Genomic DNA, 15,986 nt, shown 5'->3' with positions numbered 1-15,986 from the left:
ATTCCTGTGCTAATTCAAAGTCACAAATAGGTTGAAAGTGAAATGGCTGAAAAAGATATACCATGCAAACAGTACCTAAGAGAGCTGGTGAGACTATATTAATATCAGACAAGATAAACTTTAAGATAGAAATTGCTACTAGAGACAAGAACATTTTATAATAATAAAAGGGTCAGTGCCTCAGGAAAACATAACAATTACAAACACTTGCACCTCATTAAACTCAAGAAAGCAACAATAAAAAAAAGTAAAGGATTCAAATATATTTTTCTCCAAATGGGACCCAAAAGTATATGAAAAGATACTTCACATCATTTGTCACTAGGGCAAGGCAAACCAAAACCAAAATGAGATACCAATTCACACCCACTAGAATGACTGTAAAGAAAAGACAATAACAAGTATTAGAAAGCATGGGGAGAAATTGGAACTTCCATACATTGTTGGTGGGAATGTAAAATGGTGTAGCAACTTTGCAAAAACAGTTTGGCAGTTTCTCAAAATGGTAATCATAGAGTTACCTTATGATCCTGCAATTTCACTCATAGGTATAAAAACCCTAAATAACTGTAAACTTATTCACACAAAAATCTATACACTAGTGTTCAGAGCAGCATTTTTCATAATAGCCAAAAAGTGGAAACCACAATGTCTATCAGCTGTCGAATGGATAAACCAAATATGGTATATCCATATAGTGGAATATTACTTAGCAATACTAGTAGAAAGGAATGAAATACTGATACTTGCTGCAACATAGATAAATCTTGAAAACATTATGCTAAGTGAAAGAAGCCTGATCCAAAGGCCATCTAGCATATTATATGATTCCATTTATATGAAATGTCCAGAATAGACAAATCCATAGAGACAGAAAATAGATTAGTAGTTGCCAAGAACTGGGAGGGAACACTGGGGAGTGACTGCTAATGGGTACAGGGTTTCTTTCTGGATGAGGAAAATGTTCTGGAATTAAATAATGGTGATGGTTCCACAACTTAGTGATTATATTATAAACCCCTTTAAAAAAGAGTGAATTTTATGGTTTCTAAGTTGTATCTTAGTATTGAGGGAGGGAGGGGAGAGAGAGCGAAAGAGAGAGAGACAAATGTGAGAGACTGAGCATACTGGCATTTCCATATCTCCCATTACCTTGTCCCTGGCTCTCTTTACTACTGGTGGGCCCTTGTAGGCACTACTTTGGACATATATCTACACAAAGACTTATACACAAACTAGAGACCCGATGCACGAAATTCACGAAATTTGTGCAAGGGCCTTGGCCCTGGCCCCTGCCGCCTCTGCCGCGGCCCCCGCCCTCTGCGGCTTTGTCTGGAAGGACGTCCGGTCTAATTAGATATTATGCTTTTATTATTATAGATGTTTATAGTACTATTTTTCATAGTAGCTAAACAACACAAATGTTCATCAGCTGATGAATGGATAAACAAGGTGGTATATCCATACAAGGGAATAATATTTGGTCATAAAAAGAAATGGGTGAACCTCGGATGAACCTTTGAAAACAGAAGCCAGGTACAGAAGGCCACATAATGCATGGTTGCATTTATATGAAATATTCAAAATAGGGTAATTCATAGAAAATTTAAGGGGTAGGGGAAAGAAGGGAGTGAATGTTGGTGGTGTGAGGTGGCTTTCTTTTGGGGTTTCTATGAATGATGAAAATATTTTGGAATTAGATACTGATAATCTATGTAGAATTTTGTTAATATACTAAAAATTACTGAATTGCACACTTTAAGGTATGAGAACTGTATTTCAACAAAACTGTTAAGAAAAGGTAAACTAGAGAGATGTGATTAATAAAAAATATAAAATATTCATATTTATTTAAAAAGCAAATACGATTATATTATATGCATAGAACATCATTTGGAATGATATGTAACAAAATATTAATAGTTTTTTTTCTCTGGTGATAGAATTGTTTTTAATTTTGTCTATTTTCTGTATTTCAATAATGTTTGTACATTTAATATGTATAATCTTGTATAGTAAAATGAAATAAATTACAAATATAGAGATTAATAAATTTTCTGGTTAGGGCTTGAGACCTTTCAGAGTATGGCCCCTTAGAAGGGTGAGTATGCAACCTATGTGTAGGGTAATGAAGGAGGGAGTTGGTAATAATGGAGGGCAGGCATCCTGTAGATCAGATATTCAAGAACTTTGGCAATGAATATAAGGAAGGAGGACAGACAGCTTGAGGACAGACAGTATGTGTGCAGGAGAAACTGAATATTATAATATTTTGCCTTTATTAATGTTTTATAGTTTGAGCTTCACTATGTCCCAGTTAGGTAATTGGGCAGTCCTTGTTTTGTAGATGAGTAAACTGAAGCACAGAGTAGGTTAAGTGGCTTGACCACAATCATATAGGTAGTCAGTAGTGGACTCAGCTCTTTGTTTCCATGCCAGTGTTTTCCTGCTGTGCCAGGCTGCGCTTAGGGATTATAGAGTAACTGAAAGGGTGTAAGAGTAGGGTTTAAGGTTTTGCAGGAGTGGAAGGAGAACTGCATCAGGACCACAAGTATGGGAGTTCCAATTGGAAAGAAGGATGAATAGTCTTTCTGTGATAGAAGTGTGTGAGGTAGCCTTTTTATTTTATTTTTTTAATCCACACCCGAGGATATTTTTCCATTAGTTTTTAGGGAGAGTGGAAGAGAGAGGGAAGGGCAGAGATAAATATCAATGTAAGAGAAACACATTGATTGATTGCCTCCTGCACAAGCCCTGACTAGGGCCTGGGCCGGGAGGAGCCTGCAACCGAGGTATGTGCCCTTGACCGGAATTGAACCCAGGACCCTTTGGTCCACAGGCTGACACTCTATCCACTGAGCCAAACCAGCTAGGGCAGGATAGCCATTTGAAATTATCAGAAGAAAAGGCAATTTTGTGCCTTTGAGTGGTACTTTTGTTTTTGTTATGAGATCAAGGAGATGTAATGGACCTCAAAGTAGTACTTTTTTGTTAATGTCATGGATATTTATTTAATATTAGCAATAATGATGCTCTTGTGGCCTTTCAGAAATGCAATCCTAGTTTTGTTTTTTTTTGTGTGCAGATCTATTCTTACATATAGCCGAATTGGAGGACATGTCAAGACTCTCACCTTCTGCCAGGGTTCCCACTACTTGGCCATAGCGTCTGATAATGGTGCTGTCCAGCTTCTTGGAATCGAGGCTTCTAAGTTGCCCAAGTCTCCTAAAATTCATCCTCTACAAAGCAGGTATCTATCTTTTGTGGGGTTTTTTAACTGCGTTTAGAGCCCTAGGGTAATTTAGCCCTCCCTGTCCAAAGTAGTTTGGATCAACTGAGGATTGCACTTCTATTTTTACGCACGTGAAATACAGTTGTGTTTCCAACTCAAATCTTTATCACGTGTAGTTTTAGAAAACTATGTCGCATGTTTTATTTTCTGCCAGCTTGTCAAAAGATCAGAAGGGCAATTTTGAACTTGGGGCTCATTCCGGTCTGGAATGTAACTGAGTAATCTAATTATCAGTTACATCTTATCTCTCAGTTACTAAAAGCAGAACTCTGGCTAGCTGATTTTGAGAATATGAGTGTTCTTCATTAAAGAAAACTCAAATGTCATCTGTCACTTGGTATTTAAACTTCTGAAGTTGATGGGAACATGGAGTATAGCTTTTCAGATGATTAGCTTATCATTTTAAAACAAAATACTGGCTGGTTTTATTTAAGAAGTTCCTTCAGTACTTATAAATCGTGATTGCCTACAGAGTAAACATTTGCCAAGTAAGATATTTAAAGTTAAAGGAGGGCAATTTTTCAACTGACCAGTATGCTACACATTGAGGGTTCCAAAGACAAAATAAGTTATTGCTCTCTAAGGAACTACAGTCTATGGGAGGAAGAAACCAATGAACAGATGATTTCAATGCAGTGTGATAATGTGCCATATTACAGGGAATAAGAAAAAAGGCCTGGAAGAGATGAGACCAAGTGTAAGCTAGCCAGCCAAAGCAGGGCAGGGCCGCCAGAGGTGGTGGGCCATAGGGAAGAAAGCAGAATGAGCAGATGCTTACAGTTAAGTGGAGAATAAGTCATGCCCATTGAGGTAGCTAAGGCAGAAAAAGGATGTTGGATCACCTAGGTTCTTATTATTTGTTTGTATTAAAAGTGTGTTATTTTTGACACATTCATGAAACAGATTTGGCCAGCTTTTGTCTAGGACATACTATATATGGCATTTAACTAAAAAACTGTTATCGGCCAGTTTTCTTTAAAATTGTTTCAGCAGAGGATGACTGTACAGCAATATACCTATTGAGTTCCATGTAAAGTAACAAAGAGCTATTGGGAAAATGTGTTGTGTGGTGACTGTGCTGGCAGGACACATACACTGACATGCTCAGTCTTTGCATGGATCTCTCTCAGCTCTTAGTGCGTTTCAGTATGCATGTTACTGTCTTTTCCCTAAACAAACACTGACTACCTAGATGGGGAGATTGTGCCAGGATATTTAGATTTCACTGTACCTGACAATAGTGTGTTTCAAAGAAACCTTTCCATGACTCCTTTTATTTTTATTTTTTGTTTGTTTGCTTCATTCAATCAGATCAACTGTTATCATGAATTTGTGACACCTTTACACATTTTATTTGGCATTTGGACTTTCATCATCGCTTTAGAGGGAATATAGTTTGTAATAGAATGTTTGTGAATATAATTATTTATCTAAGACAGAGTGGTCAGCAAACTACAGCCTATATAGTTTGTAATAGAATGTTTGTGAATGTATATTTTTAAAGGGTTGTAAAAAAACAAAATAAAGAACATGTAGTACAGATGTATGTGACTTGCAGAGCCTAAAATATTTACTATCTGGCTCCTTACAGAAAATGTTTGCTGACTGACTCACGATGTAATAGAGAAAACTAAATTAGTGTGTGCAAAAGCATATGTACTGATAAAGGAGGCTGGCCAGTAAGTTTGATATTCTTTCTAGTTTAAAAATGCCTAAGCTTAAAAAAACAACAACAGTTATATCCATTCAATGGATTAGTACATAAAAAGGAATAAAAAGGTATCAGTAATATTTTATTACTTTTTTACAGAGAGGAAGGGAGAGGGATAGAAAGTTAGAAACATCGATGAGAGAGAAACTGATCAGCTGCCTCCTGCACACTCCCTACTGGGGATGTGCCTGCAACCAAGGTACATGCCCTTGACCGGATTCGAACCCGGGACCCTTGAGTCCGCAGGCTGACGCTCTATCCACTTAGCCAAACCGGTTAGAGTGTTACTTTTATCATCAGTAATAAAAAGTAAACTATTGACTCATGTAACATCGATGAATCTTAAAATCCTTTTTTGTAATGAAAGGAGTCAGACATAAAGGCTATATATTGTATGTTTCCAATTATATGGCATTCAGGAAAATAAAATTATAAGGAGGAAAAGAGATTGGGTTGAATACAAAGAGAATGCACAATACAATTTTTGGGGTGTGAAATTATTCTCTATGGTTCTGTGGTAGAAGATAAGTGGCTATTAATTTATTATTTAAAAATTTTTTTGCATATATATTTGCATAGGATGGCTACACATAGAACCGTATACCACAAAAAGTGAATTTTACTATATCTAAATTTAAAAAAATCACAATAGTATTGGTTAATAACTCAAATAATAATATAAATATCCTTGAGTCCATACTGATATAAGTGAATAAATTAATATAGAAGTGACAACTCTTTTGTATAGAATAATTCTAATCTATAAATGCAGAAAGAAGGAAATAGAAAGTCACCATTAGAACACCTCAGGCATTTCCCCTAAATATTGACTAGTCCTATATAATAAAAGCGTAATATGCTAAGTGTCCAACTGATGGGTTGACTGTTTGGTCGACTGCTCAACCAGTCGCTATGACATGCACTGACCACCAGGGGGCAGACACTCTGACTGGTAGGTTAGCTTTCTGCTGGGGTCCGGCCGATTGGGACTGGGCGAGAGGGCCGGACACTCCCTGGAGCACTCCCTTGGTCCCTCCCTGGCTGGCCAGCCCGCATCGGCCCCAATCTCCTGCCAGGCCAAGGGACCCCACCGGTGCAGAAATTTGTGCGCCAGGCCTCTACTTATAGTTATAAATGGGAAAATAGCAAGGTACCGTGGAGAATCCTGGCAGATACCACCTTAACTAAATGATCAAGGTTAACATCACCAATAATACATATGAGTAGCAGGTACTCCCTTAAATATACACTGAGAAGGGCATGTCACTGTTGTGGTCTCCTTCCCAATAAGGCATAAACTTAGTCTATTTGTGAGAACACATGAGGTAAACCAAATTGAAGGATATTCTATAAAACCAAAGGTCATGAAAGAAAATGAAATACTGAGGAGAAATGACAATTAAATTCCATATGGTATTTTGGTTTGGCTCCTGGAACAGTTGAAAGACACTAGTAGAAAAACTGATGAACCCCTAATATATTTGGCACTTTACTAGTATTGTACCAATGTTAATTTCTTAGTTTTGATAAAAGTTCTATGATTTTGTGTAAGGTATTGACATAGGGGAAGCTGGGTGAAGGATATACAGGAATTCTGTGTACTGTTTTTGCGTCTCTTCTGTAAGTCTAAAATAATTTTTAAAAAATGCCTCAGCTATCATTGTTCTAATAGGTCACAGTTTTCATGTCTTGACCATGATTAAAATATAAATTCATCTTAATGGAGACTGGTACTGTTTTCAGACTGGAAAAGGTGTGGCCTTTTGTGTATTTCTTTAGGATTCTAGACCCCAAGGAGGATGGCTGTGTTGTGGATATGCATCACTTCAACTCTGGGGCACAGTCCGTTCTGGCCTATGCCACTGTGAATGGCTCTCTGGTTGGCTGGGACCTCAGGTCTTCTAGCAACGCGTGGACATTAAAGCACGATTTGAAGTCAGGCCTCATAACTTCCTTTGCTGTGGACATTCACCAGTGCTGGCTTTGCATTGGTAAGCTCACTCTCAAATCCTTGACGGAGGTTTGAATGCCACTGATGTCTGGATTGCCTCCTTGTAAAAGCTTTTTCTCTTTTGTTCCCATCTTTTCTTTTCATAATTATTATGTTATAAGCACTTGCAATTTAATTTTTATTCATTAAAAAACAGATTAGAAAGAGTGAAATTATGTATCTGAATGCATAAGACAATTTCCTTTTTCTCTTTGTTCTTAAATGAGCCTCTTTATAATCATTATAGCGATCAGATTGGCTGACATTCTCTTATTCTGCCAGGGAAGCAGCAGGCTTGGTTTATGAATGAGAGCATTTCATTTTAGGCAGACTCTTAAATTCCAATAACCTCAGGCAAACTACTTAACTCCTCTAAGTCTCAGTATCCTCTAAGGGGCTAATCCTTTTGGGGGCTGCTTTGAGGATTTATTAATGAGGTGAAAGTATCTATTACTGTGCCTGGTGCAGGAGAAGAGCTGAATGATTTCTTGCCTTATTATTCCTTCTGCCTCCTTTTCCTCGAAGGCTGGAGATGTACCATGTGATCTTGCTTCTTTGCCATATTGTAGTTTCACATTTTTTCCCTCCATAGAACTTTGAACCTGCTCCTTGAGAAGGTACTACATCGTTTTTCTTTTCCCCATTTGGTACTTTTTCAGAAGAATTATAATCTGCTGTTTGAATTGTGGTTTTTAGATTCCCTGACTTGCATTTATGATTGTGAAACATCTGCCCTTTTATTACTTTTTGTAGAGTTTATATGGAGTGCATTATTTTTTGCCTTTTGTGTGAATAAATGTACAGGTAGAGGAATATGTAATGCCAGGCCTAGAAGAATAGATATTCAACACTTAGTGTATTAGCAAATGGCAGTGACTCTTTCTCAGGCACCAAGGCCAGCTTTGAGGGGATAGCCATTACTACCTGTGGTCATTTGAGCCATTGTCCTGGTATGGGCCAGGGTGACAAACAAAAGGACCCCGCTGTTCCTTTTGTCTTTTCCCACCCCCCAGTCTCTCCTGTAGAATTGAAGATCTATCCAAGAATATGTTCGGTGCCTCTATCAAAATCAGCTGCTGAGTATTATGGTAGACGTTCTTTTGGGGTGGGCGGAATTGTCTGTGGGATTTGTTGTTGTGGGCAGATGTGCAGGAACGTATGCCAGTTTCTGCTATGATTAGACACCCATACCCGTCTCCAGAATGTTTTGTGGAAAAGGGCACATGGAAATTATTGAAATCTGGGATAGCTACAAAGCTGCTTGCCACTGGATTGGTGAGATGATCATCGAATGCCAGTAAAACATCTCTGGTTATTTAAGGCTTCTGAACATTTTGAGTATCAAATTCAATTTGGTTCCTCTAGATTTTCTGGGTTTTTGTGTGCCTTTGGCCATTAATGACAGTGTCGGTAATTAATGAATTATTCATTTCAATTTACATTTGTTAGACACTTTTGTAGTATTATTGTGATAAACACTTTTATCTTTATTTAAAGGTGGTTTGAAACTGAGAGACAGCTTCATGACAACAGTCTTTTTCTCAGTGACTAAGTCAGTTTTAAAATATATTCACACTTGGGTTGCGGGAAACGAGTTAAGTCGGCTCGCGTGAATTGCGCGTACTCCGCGGGAGCCGTCTTAGTCTTAAACTCGGTTCATATAGATTTGCGGTGGAGTGCGGGAAACGTGTAAACTCGGGCCGATTGTAACTGCGTATTACCAAATATTTCATTTCAGTCGTAAAGGTGGTTTGAAACTGAGAGACAGCTTCATGACAACAGTCTTTTTCTCAGTGACTAAGTCAGTTTTAAAATATATTCATACAACATTAATGCTGTTTACCATTTGTATAAATGTAGCCTGATATGCTTTAATCATTAGATGGTAATCTTTTGGGCTTTTTGTTGTTGTTGTTGTTTTTTCCTTTAAGGTACAAGCAGTGGTACCATGGCTTGTTGGGACATGAGGTTCCAGTTGCCAATTTCCAGTCACTGCCATCCTTCCAGGGCTCGGATCAGACGCCTCTCAATGCACCCCCGTCATCAGTCCTGGGTGATTGCAGGTACATTGGAGGGTTTTCTTAGTGCTGCCAAGACTCATGTTCTTACTTGAGTTTTTATTTTACGTATGAACAGAATACTTGATTTTGTTGTTTTGAAGTTCCCACCACTGATATCTCACTACCACTCATACTTATTGTTTAATAAAAATAATCTCATCACCTTCCATTCCTGTCGCTGTTTCCCCTTCGTTTTCTTTCTCTTATATCTTTTATTTTTGTTAAAGCTGCCACCATCTTCCTAGAAATCTTGATTCATCCTTGTTATCATTTGTTATTGATCTGTTTCTACTGTGCTTCTTACAAGCTTCCTTTTCTTCCCTCCCCTCATTGAGCATTCACATTTCCTTGTATGAATACTTGGGCAGGTCTTTGAAACTCACTTTCCTCATCTGTAAAATGTGGTGAAAAATTCACCTAGCAGAATTGTAAGAATTTGAGAAAACAGATATAAAACACATAGCCTGGGGCAGAAATAGTGCTTGATAAATATAGGTCTTGTTATTCTAATGTTTCCTCATTGGTCCTCTTGAATCTAGGCTTTTTCTGGTCCCTTCTCATACGTATAGTCCATCTCATACGCTGCTGCTGTCAGTCACCATGCTGCCAAATTCAGTGGCCATCACTCCTCCCGCCTCTTGCTGGACTTATCATTTGGTCAGTGGATTGTTTCCTCTATCTATAATACCCACCTAATTCCAAGGACATCTCTCTCTTGGTTCGCCTATTTGTTGATTTGCTGGTTCCCCCTCATCTTCTGACTTTTAAATTGTGGCCTGCCTCAGGGCTCAGTCTTTGGTCTCAACCGCTTCTCTTTCTACACTGGTTTCCTTCTGTGATCTTATGCAATATTTAAATACCAAATCTATTCAAATTTTTATATTTGTCTATTTAAAATCTCCCTTAAGAGGTTGAATAGCCATCTTAATTTAAACTTGACATGTCCAAACTGAACACTTGTTTCCTCTCTACCAGGTTCCTCACCACTTCCTCTAACTCAGAGACAGCCTGCTCTTCCTACAGTGTTCCTTCAGTAAACGGCAGCTCTTTTATGCTAACTGCTCAGAAAGAAGCCTTGTGTTGTGCTTGATTCTTCTTCCTTTAGCCCACTTCAGTCCATGAGCCAATCATATATTTCTATCTTAAAAGATATTCAGAATCTGACCCTTTTTTACTGTCTCCAGCACTCTCTCCCTAGTCCAAACCACCATAATCTCTTGTCCCTGTGCATCAGTATCCTTGTAACTCCCTGCTTTTATCCTTACCTCTTAAGACTGTCCTTTCTTCTGCTCAGTACCGTCCAGTGGCTTCTCATCCTAAGTAACAGCCAAACTCCTCCCTGCGGCTTTATGAGATCTGCCTCTCTGACCTTTATCAGTCAGGGTTCCAACAGGAAACAGATGGCATGCCCAAGGTAGGAGGATTTATTTCCAAAGGAACTGTATATAAAGGTGTGGGAGTAGAGGCATTATAAAAGAACGTGCAATAAAACAGGGCTGGTACCAGCAGATTAGCAGTGGAAGGTAGAAGGGAATGGTTACTGGAATTTGGAAGGAAGTTGAATAGAAAAGGCCCCCTTGAGAGGAGTAGTGATTTGAGGGGAGGGATACAACCAGCCTGAGGTGACTGACTTGACTTTCATCCATCCCTTGATCTCTTACTGGGGCCGTGTAGGTGTGCATTAGTGTCCTACGAGTACTGTAGGAAATTACCAATAACTTGGTAGCTTAAAACAGTGTTTATTCTCTAACAGTCCTGGAGCCCAGAAATTTGAAATGAGTTTTGCTGAGCCAAAATGAAGGTGGTAGTAGGGCCACATTTCCCGTGGAGTCTCTAGGGAAGGATCCATTTCCTTGCCTTTTTCTGCCTTTAAAGCTACATGCCTTGGCTTGCGATTCCTTCTTCCATCCTCAAAGCTAGCGCCATCTGCCTCCCTCTTATAAGGACACTTGTGTTTGCATTTAGGGCTCACCTGGACAATCCAGGATAACCACCCATCCCTGTCTCAAGATCCTTCATCACATCGGTAGAGTCACTTTTCCATATAAAATAACATCCATAGGCTCGGGACTAGGACCTGGTTATTTTGAGGTGCCATTGACCTTACCACAGGCCCAAACCATCTAGGAGCCAGCAGTCACAGGAGCCTGTTGGTGGTTCGTGTGGGTCAACCTGCGAGTGGAAAGTGACCAGACTACGCACATTTTCTCCTGATCTCCCATGCTCAGTCTGCTTCAGCTACACTGGCTTCCTGGTTCTTTCCTTGAATTAAAAGCACATTCCTGCTCAGGGCCTTTGCATATTTGTGGTTTGTTGTCACCACTAGCATGAGGGTGCTGTGAAGCAGGGAATGATTTGAAATTGTTTGCCTTCTTTTCATCAGTGCCTAGACAATGACTAGCTCACAGTAAATATTGTTGGTTCAATTAATATGACGGCTGGGTATTATTATTCCCCCTGCTCAAAAACCTGAAAGGATAAATGTCTCTCAGGCCTGCAGTTTTCTTTTTTTATAATCTTTCTTCACCTTTTCTCTTTCTACTGTCATCTCCCACTCCTATCACAAATGAGCTTCACTCAGACCAATTGTGTTTTTCCTCATTCCATTTTTTCTGCCTGAAATGATTTACCTGTAGGCCACCTATATCTGTCCAGCTTTACTTGTTCTTTCAGTCCCGGTGTAGACATCTCCACGAGGCAGCCTAGATTCTTACCCCTGGATGTGATCTTTTCCTTTCTTGAGTTCAGGTGGAACTTTGTAGTTTTCTATATTTTTTTCTCTACTTTCAGACTGGCGAATCTATGATTTGAGTTTCCACCCCACTTTGTTGGACTTCAGTAAATATGTACTGGTAGGCTATTAAAAACATCTCTTTGCACTCTAGTGTGACAGGGTCACAATGGCATTTAAAAGTGCTAGTGAGCATTTCTTGTAGGATGGGAAAAAATGGAAATGAGTACAGGCTGACTTGGATTATCTACCTAGATGTGAGTGCAGAGTTCTTACCTGAGTAATGGTGCTGGCCTTTGTTTCCCTTAGCTGTTCAGGGCAACAATGAAGTGTCGATGTGGGACATGGAGACAGGCGACAGAAGATTCACTCTCTGGGCCAGTAGTGCACCACCGCTTTCTGAGTTACAGGTTTGACTCCAGTTTTTACCATAAAGGCCAATACAATTGCAGACATTTACCAAACATGATCTGTTGGGCTTTTGGGTTATGTTTTAAGTATTAGGTGGCCATTGCTGTGTGGGTGCTTTTCATTTCCTTGGGAGTTTTGGTTACTAGCTCCATAAAGTTTGTGATATCTCTTTAGAACCCAAGTACAAATCTGGGTTAAATAGGAAAAGCCCAGATTGATGTTTAGATCATTTAAAAAATGGAACATGACCCTCTTATATACACTTTTGTTTCTATGTTGCCAATAAAGGTAGGGAAGATTTTTTCTCTCCTGTTGATCCAAAATAGAAAATTTTAGGAAGCTGAACAGTCTTTGCCTCTTTATTTAGGATGATACAAAGCCAATGCATTTTAAAGTCCCAAAGAAAGAAATATACAAGACATAACATAATCAGTCTCTTAAAGCCTGACAATTGACTTCTTTCTTTTAAGCCTTCTTCTCACAGTGTTCATGGTATCTACTGTAGTCCTGCAGATGGAAATCCTATTCTGCTGACAGCTGGTTCAGACATGAAAATAAGGTATAGTATCTGATAAAAAACACTTTATGCAACAGTTAAAAGGGGAAGGTTAATAAAATATAGATGGATACTAAAGTTAACACTGGGGTGTGGTTTATTATATACTAGGGGCCCAGTGCATGAATTTGTGCACCTTGAACTGTGGGTCGTGAGGCTGCGGTAGGCACAAGGGTGGGTCTCGGCCCATCCTCCTGCCGTGGCCCCTGTTCCTGTCTACTGGCAACCCACTACCGGCCCCGCTCGCACCCGCTGATGTCGCGGAGCAGTTGGGGCCGGCACCATCAGGGGGTGCAAGTGGCTGCTGCCCCAATCTCCCCTCAGGAGCATGGGGAAGTGGAGAAGCCCTCAGGGACTATCAGGGCTGGCAGCTGCTGCTAGCACCTGCTGATGGCAGCAAGTGATTGGGACCGGCACTGGGCACCAGCAGCAGGTGCAAGTGGTTGTTGCGGGGCCAGCACTGGCAGTGGGTGCGAGCACCGGGCGGGACCGCAGCACACAGAAGCAGAGAATTTTCAGTAACCACCAGAGGCTCGCCCCGATGACAGCAACCGGAGCCCCGCCTTGGTCTGGTGCCCCCACTCACCTGCTCCACTATCCTGCCAAGGCCAAGGCCCACCATGTTCCGCACATGCCCCCTGGTGGTCAGCACGTGTTGTAGCGACTGATTGTTCCGCCATTTGGTCTATTTGCATATTAGCCTTTTATTATATAGGATTTTAGCATTTCGGTATTGTTTAAAGTCATCCACATCTTGCAAGGTTAGCTATTAATACTTCATTTGTAACTAATTTTATACAGTTCTAGAAAAATCTCTTTTCCTAATGCAAAAGAAAGTAAGTTATACATTGATAAATGTAAGCCAATATTAGTTCCTCCCCTTCTCCTTCAAAGATTATCACCATTCGTTTCCTCTTCCCTAGGTTTTGGGACTTGGCTTACCCAGAGAGGTCCTATGTTGTTGCAGGAAGTACTAGTTCTCCATCAGTGTCCTACTACAGGAAAATAATTGAAGGCACCGAAGTTGTCCAGGTACAAGCAGTCTTTTTTCCTTCAACTTTTGTAGGTATAAAAATGCTTTTCATAAACATTGCGTTGATTAAAGTAAATGGCTTTGGCCGAGTGTGGCAGTATTTCTCCAAGTTTAAGAAATATTAATTTTTAAAATACAGAAAAGCTAAGAGAAAATAAACATTTCAAAAGTGCATATATAAGTATACAACTTGAAGTAAGCACTTTATAACTTGCTCATTCCTTAAAGGTACTTCCTTATCAAGTTGTCTTACTATTTTCCTTAAGATCATCCAGCTAGTAAATACGCAACAAAGGTGAGATTCAAACCTAAATGTTGGGACTCTAAAGCTTGTGTTCTTGATTTAGACAAGATAAATGCCTGAAAGGGCCTGAGTAAGTGCCCAATAAATGAAAGTGTGCTTCCTTCATGACCAGTAATAGTGAGCTTTAGAAATGCAGAACATCTGATGTGTTTTTACTTCCCTATTCTGGTCATTTATACCTCTTAATTATATGCTTTCCCTTTTGATTTTGAGAAAAGATAATATGCACAGATTAGCTTTTTAATAATTTTTTCGTATTTGTAAGTGGCTCCTCATGGAGTCTAATTGGAAACCTAGAATGTCATGTTGGACTCTTTTTACTCCTTTCCCTCAGTGTATTTGTGAAAGCATGGCTACTTCATAAGAGACATTAGCTTCAACACATATCCCAAAAGCAAGAACACTTACAAAAGGTAGATGTGGATAGGCTTTTAACTTCTGGCTTTCTCCTTGACTTTTAATCATGAAACAGGAAATTCAGAATAAGCAGAAGGTAGGACCTAGTGATGACACCCCTCGGAGGGGCCCAGAGTCTCTGCCTGTGGGACATCATGATATCATCACAGATGTTGCCACGTTCCAGACAACACAGGGCTTCATTGTAACTGCTTCTAGAGATGGGATTGTTAAGGTATGGAAATGAAAACTTAGTCGTTTGTATAATTTGTATAAATATACTGTAGCTTAAGAGAAAAGTTGTATTTAGAGAAAAGTGAGAATCGATTCCTTTGCTTAATTTTCAAAATCATGTCTATATTATATTAATGTTTCATGAAAAAATAATTCCCACCCAAGGTGGTTAAAGAAGTTGTATTTGACTAGTACATTTGTGCATACCTCTGTGAGAATCAGCCAGATAGTATCTGGGACTTTTTATTGTATGTCACAGAGGTGAGGAATCTAAAATGCTAAGACTTACACGACCTCAGTGTAATTTGTATTGAAAAAAGATGGTTGTAAGCTATTATAATGTAAACACATTTTTGCTATTAAAAATGCTATTCAAAGCAGCCAATAAATTGCGTTCAAGCATCTTAAGCGTTTTCATTTGTTTTTGGTGGTGCTTTTAATGGTAAACCTTAGCAGAAGAATACACTCTCTAGCAACATTTGTTCTGAAGAAATGGACTTGGTGTCACAGAGAATCAGTGGCAGAACTAGGCCTTCCACTCAAATCTCTGGACTTTGCTCTAATCTTTCTTCCTGTGTGTTTTATAGTCTACTGTATTAGTTATTTAATACTGTAGAATTGATCTTCTGTGTATCAGCTCTAGAAAAATGTGTCTCTTAGCCATCATTACTGGTTTTTTATAGGCTCTACTATAAATTTATTTTTAAAAGGCCAAACTTGGCCTTTCCCACTAAAATATACCCTTCAGGCTGTTGATTATTCTTCCTACACATATCTGAACTCTCTTCCACATTTAATTATTACCCACTTGCAGAAGGGTTTATAGTGTTCAAAATATTTAAGTTTTGAATTAATCACATGAGTCTCTCAAACTGAAAAGTTGAATAGATAATCTGAGTCTGGGGAAAATACTATTTAAGAAATGTTCCAAAGATTTAAATTGCTATAATTAGATAATATGGTACATGACAGTTTTCAATGAATGTCTGGGTTCATGATTCAATACACTTAGTGTTTAGACAGGTGTAAACAACAAAATGATCAGAAAATCCTGCCATTCAGAAGGTCAGGAATGAAGAGGGGTACAAGATGGGGGCCTAGAAATACCCCAAACTCACCTGCATATAGAGCAGTTCCTCCTGAAGAACATCTGAGAGCCAATTGAACAGCTTTCTTTCACAACAAATGAAAGAGGGACCACATAGAGAAGGTAGGAAAGACAGAGATACGGGAACCCTACCTCAACAGGGTGACTTTTCAGGGAGGGA

At 39.2% G+C, this 15,986-nt stretch overlaps 1 protein-coding gene across 6 annotated transcripts in view; it reads left to right on the top strand.

The window, feature by feature from the left end:
- Positions 1-15,131, top strand: part of PIK3R4 (phosphoinositide-3-kinase regulatory subunit 4) — a 59,353-nt gene extending 44,222 nt beyond the window's left edge. For 3 of the 6 annotated variants that reach the window (XM_023749517.1, XM_023749516.1, XM_014450738.2), the window contains 7 exons: positions 3,086-3,250; positions 6,783-6,994; positions 8,925-9,056; positions 12,094-12,194; positions 12,666-12,754; positions 13,675-13,783; positions 14,561-15,131. In XM_023749517.1, coding sequence (XP_023605285.1) covers positions 3,086-3,250; positions 6,783-6,994; positions 8,925-9,056; positions 12,094-12,194; positions 12,666-12,754; positions 13,675-13,783; positions 14,561-14,731 — 979 coding nt within the window. In that variant the 3' untranslated portion in view covers positions 14,732-15,131. The remainder of the gene's footprint in view (positions 1-3,085; positions 3,251-6,782; positions 6,995-8,924; positions 9,057-12,093; positions 12,195-12,665; positions 12,755-13,674; positions 13,784-14,560) is intronic. The other 3 variants (XM_006083685.3, XM_014450734.2, XM_006083684.3) reach the window with 1 other exon arrangement.
- The last annotated feature ends 855 nt before the right edge of the window (positions 15,132-15,986 follow it).

The sequence above is a fragment of the Myotis lucifugus genome, unplaced genomic scaffold (assembly GCF_000147115.1).
Source record: "Myotis lucifugus unplaced genomic scaffold, Myoluc2.0 scaffold_8, whole genome shotgun sequence".
Taxonomy (NCBI): Eukaryota; Metazoa; Chordata; class Mammalia; order Chiroptera; family Vespertilionidae; genus Myotis; species Myotis lucifugus.
The sequence above is the reverse complement of the archived record's forward strand: the minus strand, read 5'-3'. Positions and strand labels throughout refer to the sequence as shown.